Here is a 12,121-nt window from a genome sequence, read left to right on the forward strand (position 1 = left end):
ATGTCGGGGAGGGGTGAAGTAAAGAGCTGGGATGTTGATTGGTGAAAGAGATACAGGGCTGGAAAAGGGAGATATCTACTAGGAGAGTACAGAAAGCCATGGAAGGAAGAAGAAGGGGGAGGAGGACCAGAGGGAGGCAACAAGCAGGCAAGGAGATGGGGAGAGAGAGGGTAAAGGGGATGGGCAATGGTGAAGGGGGAGAGCCTTTATCGGAGGTTCGAGAAATCGATGTTCATGTCATCAGGTTGGAGGCTACCCAGACGGAATATAAGGTGTTACTCCTCCAACCTGAATGTGGCCTCATCGTGACAGTAGAGGAGGCCATGGATGGACATGCAGGAATAGGAAAGGGAAGTTGAACGAAAATGGGTGGGTAGTGGGAGATCCTGCTTTTTCTGGCAGATGGAGTGTAGGTGCTCGGCGAAGCGGTCAGCCACCTCCGTGATCTTTCTCATTGGGTGCAGGCTTTCTGCCAGGCTGGCTAATGCACCATATTGGAATATGCACACTCATCAACTTTCATCTGTAGGTGGTCTCGTCAAAGTCCTCACCTGAGCCCTCTGCAGTACATCTCATGTATGACCTTGGCCTCAGGGGTGCAGGCTCCTTTACTACTCTTTCCCACAGTCATGCCAATCATAGTAACTCACCTTGTACATATAATCCTGCCTCTAAACCCCAAGAGGCGCTCTGCTCTCTGCTGGCTGCTACAAATAATTGGATGATTTTACCTTCAGTCTTTTTTCCCCATTCTTCTTTCTCCTGTGAAGGTGAAAATCCGTGGCTGAATAAGAGCTGCACAGTAGAGGGGTAGGATTTTGATGAGGTTTGAGTGAACGTTAAGGATCGCTTGCTAACACTGCAAGTAGCCTGTGCATCAGAAGGGTGGGAATGTATTTGGATGCAAAAAGATTAGCATGAAGAATTTGACTTATTTGGTAGTCTAAAAGCTGGTCCCTGGTCACTGGTATTTGAACGGCCAGTACAGTTGCAGCAAGCTCCCTGTTGTCCGAGGAGCAATGTTAAGCGGTTACACTAATTCCCCAGATGTTAGATGCAATTGGTGTCAGTTGTGTGCTGGTTTATCCTGCAAGAAAAATGGAAGTTTTAAATAAGTATTGCACAATTTACTTGGGCTAGCTGATTAACAATGCAAGAAAGCTATACATATGCAGCTAAATCTAACCATGACATCTGACTCCAAACACCAAATCCTAATCCTTAAGTGAACTAACAAATAGATCCTACAAAAAGTAGTGGACATGGCCCAGTCCATCGTGGTTAAAGCCCTCCCTTCCATTGGACACATCTACACAGAGCACTGTCACAGGAAAGCAGCATCCATCATCAGGGACCTCCTACTCGAGTGATGCTGACAATTCAGTTTGTATTGCAGATTTCCACCAGCTGCAGGCTTTTTGCTTTTTTCTTCACAATGATTCCTAGGATGGACCCAGGAGGGGGGGAAGATCCTTCTCTGCTCTGTGAGGCTTTTGTTGGGACCCTGTTATTGGATCCTGATCTGCAAACCTGAGAAAGAAGCCACTGGGTGAGACTTTGTCCACTCAGGAGATCATGGCACCTTTGGTAGTGCCTGCAGGCAATTGTGACAGCTCACTTTTGTCAACCACAGAGACTAAAATTACCTCTTTTTACTAAGAAAAAGCTATTTTGTGGAATCATAGTAACATCAGTATTTGTGGTCATGGTGGGGCACAAAACTGGTGCTGATTGATAGAATTGCTGGAGGATGATGAGGATATGAGTTGTATTGAGCAGTGGGAAATGTTCCTGATGCAGTTGGTAGAACATAAATTTGAAGATATGTTCATTGACCATACCTTGATCATATGTGTAAAGTGGCTAAATGTCTTGAACATGACATTCCAAATTTCTGGGCCTTGGTTCCTTGATATGACTCCAAAAGCTGTCTCTTCCCGAAGCCATCTTAAATGTTGGCTTCACAATCACTTCACTGATGCTGCCATGAAGCATGTCACCATTAAGCACAGCAAACTAGCACCAACTAGTATAAGAAGTAAAAAAAAAACACAATTCCAAATGCACCCATGATGTGATAAGTCAATCAACAAGTCTGTTATCACAGGTTTGACTTTAAATCATCACACTGAGGTAGTTGCAGTTTGGTATAAACACAAGAGATTCTGCAGATCATGGAACTCAAGAGCAGCACACACAAAATGCTGGAGGAACTCAGCAGGTTGGGCAGCATCCATGGAAACGAACAGTCAACGTCTCGGCCCGAAACATTGACCGTTCGTTTCCACGGATGCTGCCCAACCTGCTGAGTTCCTCCAGTGTTTTGTGCGTGTTGCTTTGACCCCAGCATCTGCAGAATATTTTGTGTTTATCTCAATCTTTATAAGTTTTGATGTTACAGTATCCACTTGTGTATAATGTCCACAGCATATAGTGTTCATGCCAAACATTGAACAATAAGCAATGGGAATCCATGAAAATCCAGAAGAAAGAAAAATGTTTTCAGGGGAATGTTCAAGGAACATGGACGAATACATTATCTCTTTTAAGGAACAGGTATGATCACAGTGAACAATGCCTCCTCCTGTATTGCAAGTTAAGACCATAAAGTCTAGGAGCAAAATTCGGCCGTTTGACCCATTGAGTCTGCTCCACCATTTCATCATGGCTGATCCAATTTTCCCCTCAGCCCCAATTTCCTCGCTTCTCCCTGTATCCCTTCATGCCATGACCAATCAAGAATCAATCAACCTCTGCCTTAAATATACATAAAGACTTGGCCTTCAAATCTGCCTGTGGCAAAGAATTCCACAGATTCACAACTCTCTGGCTGAAGAAGTTCTCCACATCTCCATTCCCTCTATTCTGAGGTTATGTCCTCTGGTCTTTGTTCACTGGTTTCTGGTAGATTACTCATAAGAGGGATTGCTTCATCATAACAGTAGAAACATCATAAACTGCATATGTATAAATTTGAACTTGGATTGTTGTGACTCTGGAGCTCTATGACTGAACCATTGTGTTATTGTGATGTATCTTATTTATTTAGAGTTGCTAGGCAGTTAATTGGATATTTTTATTGATGATGACAATTCAGTGGCTCCGCTAAAGTCTAATCATATCAAATATGATTGCCTTCCTGTATTTGGATTTCTTTGTATTTTGAAATGACTTGTATTTTGTTTAAAGGTTATTTCTGAATCTAGCAAAAAGATATCAGGCTTAAGCCAAATAATTTAACTCAAATAATTTTCCACTGTGCATGAATATTTCAGGAGGAAAAAATTCAAAGGAACTATGCAGGTAACAAAACTTTTTACATTATTTCTAAGTCATATGAGAAGCACTGAACAGAAGTTTGAAAAGCAATACTATTATTTGATCTCTTCCATCAGAATCTCTTCATACAGGCAGGCTAGAAACATCCTCTTTTGTTATGCATTATAAATTGAAATATTTGAGTCCACAGCCTGAGAGGAGGCTGAGTGCAACATTGAATAGACAATTGAGAAATATCAGATGGATGTTAAGGAAATATTGATTCCACAAAATAGCTTTTTTTTTGAGTAAAAAGAGATAATTTTAGTCTCTGTGGTTGACAAAAGTGAGCTGTCACAATTGCCTGCAGGCACTACCGAAGGTGCCACAATCTCCTGTGTGGACAAAGTCTCACCCAGTGGCTTCTTTCTTAGGTTTGCAGATCAGGATCCAATAACAGGGTCCCAAATAAAGGCTCACAGAGCAGAGAAGGATCTTCCCCCCTCCTAGGTCCATCCTAGGAATCATTGTGAAGAAAAAAGCAAAAAGCCTGCAGTTGATGGAAATCTGCAATGCAAACTGAACTGTCAGCATTTTCTAATTTTACTTTATGCTTTTATATGAAGTCATTGTGTGCAGAGGCACAGTAATAGGCATTTATCCTTTATCTGACTTCTTCATTGGCACAGAGGAAGGATATATGTTCTAGGTTGTAAAAAAAAGTTTAGATTCCCATTGTGTCTCTGACTATGAGGTTTTCCAAAACATTCTTCAACTACTTTTGTGAGCATGGACATGCAATGTTTTGTACTCACCTTTTGCTTGAACAAGACCCGTATACTTACAGGTTGCAAGCTACATGATTTTTTTCCTTTACATTCACCGTCAATTTATAAAAATTACTAAAACAAAAATTTAAGTACATAACTTTGACCTGCAGCTTTTTTTGCTTATTTCTACTCAGCAGCAGTGAAAATTGCATAAATTTCTCACCAGTATAGTTGAATATCCAAAATTGTTCATTTGGCCTGTTTGTGCCAATTGCATTACCTACTTTCTCAAGTCTGCTGTGCATTTGTCACTTTATGGCTTGTAGGATGAGCCATGCATCATAAGAGGCAAATACCTCTGTAAATAACAATACATTGCTATATTGAATTATTTAGATTTCTTGCACAAAACTTATATTGTCCAATTTATTGCCGGATCATAATATTTCTGATCTTGAGTAAGAGAAAACACTGTTTTCTCCGTGACTGATAAAGCATAATAATGGCCTGATCATGGACACAAGATGTTGGAGGAACTCATCCTCGGGCAACAGCTATGGAGAAAATAAACCATCGATGTTTGGGGCGGAGACCCTTCATTGGAACTGGAACGGAAGTGGGTTGAAGCCAGAACAAGAAGGTGGGTGAGTTTGAGGGGGAGGAGTACAAAATGGCAGAGAATAGCTGAGACCAGGTGAGGAGGAAGGTGGGTGTTTATTCCCTTCCACAGATGCTGCCTGACATACTGAGGTTCTCCAGCATCGTGTGTGTGTGCGTGCATGTGCGTGTTGCTCAAGATTTCCAACATCTCTTCTGTTTGTTAATTAGTTTGGCACAGCATTGTGGACCAAAGGGCCTTTCTTGTGTTGTATTGTTTTACGTTCTAGGTGGTTGTCCATTTAAGGCAGAGATGAGATTATTTTCTCTCAGAAGACTGAGTCTTTGGAATTCTCTTACTCAAAGAATAAAGGAAGCAGAGTTTGCATATCTTTACAACAATTGTAGATAGGTAATTGTTAAGCAAGGAGTGGAGTATTACCAAGTTCGATGGGAATGTGGAGCTGAGGTTACACTCAGATCACCTGTGATCTTATTAAATGACCGAACGGGTTGTAGGGCATGATTGGTCCACTCTTGCTCATACTTCACGCTTGTTTTTATGTCATTTATGAATGGACTTTCTACATCCACTTTGTCCAAAGATGTAAACTTATTGCCTGGGCAATGGTTGCTAATTCGAAACAGAAATCAGAATTTTCCTTCCCCATAGGATCCCAATGAAGATACTGAATGGAATGATGTCCTGCGAAGTTTTGGCATTATCCCTTCAAAAGAGCAGCCAAGGGATGAAGTTGAAGAAATGGTTTTACGTTTACAGGAGGAAGCAAAAGGTCAAGGTTTACTTTTACCTAACTGAGCATTTAAAGCGACCTAATGATTAGAATTGTGACAAGGGAGAAGCCTCTATTGTGTGCAGTAAAACCACTGATAAAACTTATTGTAATACATTCTTTAAACAAAATGGAACACTAATTACATCTCAAGTGAAGCTTTTCTAGAAAGTGTCGTAATGAGGGGAGGGAACGTCGACTCAGACCATGAGAGGCCTGCGTCAGGCATTTTCATGCCTTACAAGGCGCAGATTGGAAGTCTATGTGGGGCGCCACTCCTCGCACAGACTAGAGCAATGTGTGATTAAGTGCCTTGCTCAAGGGCACAAACACGCTGCCACAGCTGAGGCTCAAACTAGCGACCTTGAGATTACTAGACGAACACCTTAACCACTTAGCCACGTGCCCAACTTTTCATAATGAAAAGTATCCATATAAAATGGAATGGTGGAGCATTAAGTAAAATACCCAAAAATAAATAGATCAAATACAAACAATTCCAGAGGCACTTTGAAAATAAATAAGAAGAAGCAGAATCAAATTTATTATCAGTGACATCTGATGTGATGTTTATTATTTTGCAGCAGCAGTACAGCGCAAAGACATAAAAACCGACATATCACAAAAATAAATAAGGGAAACAAAGGAATAATGAGATAGTGTTCATGGGTTCTTGGACTTTTCAGAAATCTAATAATGGAGGGGAAGAAACTGTTCCTAAATCATTCATTGTGGATATGAATTCATGGTGAAGAAAAAATTGAGCTACTTTTAATTATTATTGAAGAACCAAAGCTAGTAGTGAACAAATGAAACCATAGCCACCAATGCTCCATTCAATTTTATCATGTCTGTACAACCTGCCCGCATCAAATGTCCAGAAATCTTGTGTTTGTGCTAGCCCAAATAAGATAGCAGTAACCATGCAGTCACACAAATAAAACTATATAACATAGGTCAAGTTGCCAGGTCCATGAATGTTATCAGCAATAGCATACCCTCAGCAGAGTACTGACAAATGCAACCTAGCTGTCTTCCACTGAGCAAACACTGGAGGGCAGTATGCATGCTGCGTCACACCTCTTCCAGGCACTGACTCCGACACCTCTCTCCTGAGTGGCTGCAAACAGGCGACACCACAGATTGAGGCCTAGTCTGTGCTAAAAATAAAAGTTCTACCAATAAACCAATGAACTGGGCTTGCAGCATTTAACATTACCAATGTTTAACATGGCCTTGCAAACACAAGACAAGTCACTAAGGCAATCACTCACTGTGAGACTGCACACTGCCTTCGCATGCCTGTTCTGATGCCTTTCTGCAGGCAGCCACATGGTCAGCACCAAGTCCAGCTCCTCCACTAATGAGCAACTCAATGATGGGGTAGACCTACAGTACTGGAAGTTCTTATTATCCAGTGGTGTCTTCTGATAGTGAAAAGGCAACAGCACCTTTGGTTGTCCCCATAGAGGCCACTGTGTCCGGGTGCACTGCCATTTTACTGGAAGTCCCAATATTAACAGTAATCCTTCCAATAATAAGGAGCAATTGTTATTATTAGAATCGCTTATTCACATATAATGATTTTTGCATAGCAATGCAATAATTAGTAGGCATTAGTATCTATGGAAATGAATAAACAGTTGATGTTTTGGGCCAAGAACTTTCCTCAGGACTGGGAAGGAAGGAAGAAGACACCGGAATGAAAAGGAGAGGGGAGGGGGTAAGAAGAGCTATCTAGAAGATTGGAAGGTGAAGCCAGGTGGGTGGAAAAGGTAAGGGGCTGGAGAGGAACGAATCTGATAGGTGAGGAGAGTGGGCCATGGGAGAAAGTGAAGAGGAAGGGGCACCTTAGGGAGGGGCAGGTGAGGAGAAGAGATGAAAGGCCAGAGTAGGTAAAAGAAGAAGAGGGAATGGGAAGGGAAATTATTTTTTGACGGAAGGGGATATTGATGTACACATCAGCAGGTTGGAGGCTACCCAAACGGAACATGAGGGGTTGCTCCTCTACCCTGAGAATGGCCGCAGTGTGGCAATAGAGGAGGTTATTGACCGACATGTCAGAACTGAATGGTGGATGGAGCGGAGATGCTCGCCAAGGCAGTCACCCAATTTACTGTATGTTGGGCTTCACCAGTGTAGAGGAGGCCGCATCAAGAGCACCAGGTCCAGCAGACAACCACAACACATTCGCAGGTGAAGCATTGTCTCAGCTGGAAGCCCTGTCTGGGGCCCTGAACAGAGGTAAGGAAGGAGCTAAATGGGCAGGCGTAGAATTTTGGCCACTTGCAGGGGTATATGCCAGGAGGGACAAATAGACAAGGCAATCATGGAGGGAACGATCCCCATTGAAAGAGGAAAGAGGAGAGGGCAAAGATTTGTGGTAGGGTCCTGTGGAAGATGGCGGAAGCTGCGGAGATTGATGTGTTGAATGCAGAGGTTCATGGGGTGGTAGGTGAGGACAAGAGGAACACTATCCTAATTAAGGCAACAGGAAGATGGAATGAGCGTGGATGTCCAGGAAATGGAGGAGATGTTGGTAAGGGCAGTGTTAATGGTGGAGGAAGGGAAACCCCGCTTCCAGATGAAGGCAAGACTTCATCTCTGAATCTTCTGAGGGTTGTCTACTGTATCTGGTGCTCCTAATGCAGCTTCCTCTACCTTGCTGAGACCTGACATGTATTAGGTGAGCACTTTGATGAGCTCCTCTGCTACTTCCACCAAAAATGAAATTTTCTGGTGGACAACCATTTTAATTCCTATCCACATTCCTTTTCTGACATGTCAATCAGTGGCCTCTTCTTTTTGCCAGCGGGTGGAGGGGCAACACCTCATATCCTGTCTGGGAAGCCTCCATCCTGATAGCAGGAACATCGATTTCTCCTTCTGGTAATTTTTTCCTTCCTCTCCCCTCCTGTTCCCTACTGTGGCCTCTTACCTCTTCTTCTCACCTGCCTTTTGCCTCCCCCTGGTGTCCCTCCTCCTTCCCCTTATCGCCTGGTCCACTCTCCTCTCCTATCAGATTCATTCCTCTCCAATCCTTTATCTTTCGAACTCAGCTGGCTTCACCTATCACCTTCTTGCTATCCTCCTTTCCCTCCCCCCACCTTTGTATTCTGGCACCTTCCCCTTTCCTTTTCATTCCTTTTGAAGGGTCTCGGCCCAGAACGCCGACTATTTATTTATTTCCAGACCTGCTGAGTTTCTCCAGCTTTTTGTGTGTGTTGCATTGGATTTCCAGCATTTGCAGACTTTCTCGTATTCATCATAAGGTTAATGCTTGTTGCTGGGGCCCTATTTCAGAGCAACTTTCTGTTTCTGTTTTAGATTTCCAACATCTGCATTTTAGTTTTGATTTACATCAGAAACTTGTTTTACGCATGGATGATATCCCAACCACTGTAATTCTTAAAAGAAAACATTGTGGGTATATGCACATGATTTTTTAAATGGCAGGTGAGGCTCCCCACGGGACACATGGTTGGACCTGCTTCCACCCTGTCACAATAGGTTTGTCAGTGGAAATCCCACTCAGACCAGCAATAGTTTTCCACCATACTGCTGGCAAAGTTACTGGGAGAACTCTGAGCAATGTTTCTGTCATGGGCCCATATGTTACCAATGTACTGTGGACACTTGATGCCAAAACCAGATCATCTAGTAATCGTACTCACTGATGGATTATTTCCAAACATCTGCTTCTCACAGTTAAGCCCTATGAACGGATGAATCTTGCAGAGCTAAAGGAAGCAGAGGATGAGTTTGATGAAGAGGACGAACATGCTATTGAAATGTACAGGTTAGCATGATCAACTCTAAATAGCTGCAACACTGTCAGGATTTATGCACCAGGGTATCTGCAGATCAATGTCTATTAATATTCCTTACACTTCCTTACCGTTCCTTGAGTACTCTATGATGTTTTAAAAGGCTCAAAAAGAATTTGTGAGGATTAGGAGCAAGGTAGCCAATTTAAAACACATAACTTTACTCTCAATCTACTTTAAGTGTTTGGAAAGAACTTCACCTGCTGGGAATCTTTTTTTAAGATCCAGACAGTATTCACCACACATCATCATTCGAGGGCACTGACAACTGACGGCCCCTTCTCCTTCAGTCCCGATAATCCCATTCACCGTTCTCCTACTACAGTGAGCATGGCAGCCCAGGATAACAACACTAACACCTGATGGGAAGTGAGATCTCCGGCCACTCACACTCCACTCCATCTGCTGCTAACCTGAAGCCTGTTCTGACCCAGTTACCTGAACTATTATCCCTGTACATAGCAGCCATGCTAATGAGGAATTAATGTTCAACGGAGTTTTAATTCTGGCAGCAGTGTGGTTGATGTAATAATGATTATGATCACTAATATAAAAACTATATAATGGGAGTTACTTTAGGAGGGATTAAGGAACTAATTAAGAAGAGATACGAACATGAACATGTAAAAAAATATTGCAACAGCAAATTATTTCTATTTCCACAAAAATATTGAGAATGTAGGGGAATTAAGGATTATGTGGAAAAGGCAGGTAGGTGGAGATGAGTCCATGGCCAGATCAGCCATGATCTTATTGAATGGCGGAGCAGGCTCGACGGGCCAGATGGCCAACTCCTGTTCCTATTTCTTATTGTTCTTATGTACATGGAGGGATGCAGCAAGAATATCTTGGATATACTTACACTGAACTTGGTGTCCATTGATCTTGTAATGGTTAATCTGGTCAAACATTGGGGTTGAGAGATACTAACCACAAAAAAAATTTCTATCTTGTCCTTACAGCCCGAGGATATATTTTCTGCTGTGCCTTACAGTGACACATCATAGTGGCCACTGCCAACAACATGCTCCTTCCATAAGAATTACTATATCACTCAAATTCAAGACAGTCTATGCCCTTAAGTTTGAACAGGAAGCAGACCATTATTTAATTAGCTGTACAGCATGGGGTAGACTTTTTCAGCTCTCCAAGCCACGCCGCCCCAGCAACCCTACAACAAAGATTAACCCTAACCTAATCACAGGACAGTTCACAATGACGAATTCCTACCTGGGACATCTTTGAGCTCTGGGAGGAAACCGGAGCATCCACGGGAAACCCACACATTCTACGGGGAGGACGCACAGAAACTCCTCACAGAACAGTGCCGGAATTGAACTCTGAACTCCGGAACATGCTGAGCTGTAATAGTATCACACGAGCCATTACATTACCGTGGTGTCCAAATTATATCAGCACAATGGGACCTATCATTTGGGTACTTAAAATGAAAGGTTTATAGAGTAAGATTAGGGAAATGGGAACTGTGGTTGTGATTTATTTTTGCAGGTACATGTTCCATGCTGAAAGTAGCTCATCTTTGTATTTTAGATGCCAGAGAATGGCAGACTGGCAGGCTGTGCAGAGAAAAAGTAGATTTGGTGAGTTGGCTGAACTCCAAGGAAATGAGTATGTTAAACAAATTACTTATGCAGGAGAAGATATATGGGTCGTTCTCCACCTTTATAGACCTGGGTACGTAGTCAATCAATCCTCAGTCATTTAAGTTATGCTACCAACTTACAAAGTTTTCACATGCAACGAACATTCAACTACAAATTAAAAGGTATAAGAATATTTTTATTCAATCAGGAAAAGAATACCAATATTTTACAATGCTTCAAATGACAGAATGTTACTATTAGATCAAGGATAATATTTTATTGTTGAATATTAATGATTTGGAATTTTTTTAAAGGTCATACTTACATATAAAACAGAAAATGCTGGAAATACTCAATTTTGGGCAACACTGGTACAAAAGAAATAGAGTTAATATTTTAAGTTAATGGCCTTTTATCAGAAATGCTAGAGATAAATGGATTTCAATGTGCAGTGAAGGCGAGAAGGAGGGAGAAAAGGAAGAAAGGTCTGTAAGGCATGCAGGGTGTGAGTTATTATAGTGCAAGATAAAAGAAGGTAGTATGTAATGTGAATAGAAGAAGCAAACTTATTATCTGAAAGAACTAAAAGTAAATAATTCTGGAAATCAAACAATGTGATTATCCAAAATTGTTGAGCTCACTAATAAATACGAGGAGTGAATGAGCTTAATTGGAAAAAGCGGTCCTGTTCTTTGAGTTTATGCTGCATTTTACTGGAATTGCAGAGAAGGGTTGGGAGCAGTATTGGAATAAAAAAGATGTTTGGGGTGTTGCTTGCAGAAGATGTTACCTTGAAATGCTTTGTGGAACATTTCTTCAGTGGAATATGCGGTGAAGTAAACAGAATAAATGGTCAACCTATAAAAGTTAGATTTGTATAATGCCAAAAAGAATTATTGATTAGAACAATGTGACCTCTAAAATAAAATCAATTTTGAAATAGCGCATTATTTAGTTTGTTTAGCAAAGCTTAAGAGATGTGTATCCTCAAAAACAACGCTAATATAATTGCCAAAAGGTTATCCTGTCCTTTTTATTAAATATTACAAAATACAATGAAATAGTTTCACTGTCAATAGTTGCACAAGTACTGCAAGTTTGTGACTATTTTTTCAAGTTAGTTTTTATTTTGCTTATTTGAACAGTTCATGCATTCAGAAAGACCATTTAATTTTGACATTTTATCTTTCTCTCTACCTCATTCCTATTTGCTGCTGCAGGTTTTATGTCATATATTGTCCAACATTAATGAAACAAGCCACATATTTCCA

At 41.4% G+C, this 12,121-nt stretch overlaps 1 protein-coding gene across 1 annotated transcript in view; it reads left to right on the forward strand.

Moving 5' to 3' along the window:
- Positions 1-12,121, forward strand: part of LOC140195670 (phosducin-like protein 2) — a 34,063-nt gene continuing 21,942 nt past the window's right edge. Inside the window, 8 exon segments of the mRNA XM_072254389.1 lie at positions 1-18; positions 2,083-2,154; positions 2,157-2,221; positions 2,551-2,556; positions 3,276-3,303; positions 5,299-5,419; positions 9,128-9,218; positions 10,798-10,941. Of these exon segments, the coding sequence (XP_072110490.1) occupies positions 1-18; positions 2,083-2,154; positions 2,157-2,221; positions 2,551-2,556; positions 3,276-3,303; positions 5,299-5,419; positions 9,128-9,218; positions 10,798-10,941 (545 nt within the window).

Source organism: Mobula birostris, chromosome 3 (assembly GCF_030028105.1).
Source record: "Mobula birostris isolate sMobBir1 chromosome 3, sMobBir1.hap1, whole genome shotgun sequence".
In the NCBI taxonomy this organism is placed as follows: Eukaryota; Metazoa; Chordata; class Chondrichthyes; order Myliobatiformes; family Myliobatidae; genus Mobula; species Mobula birostris.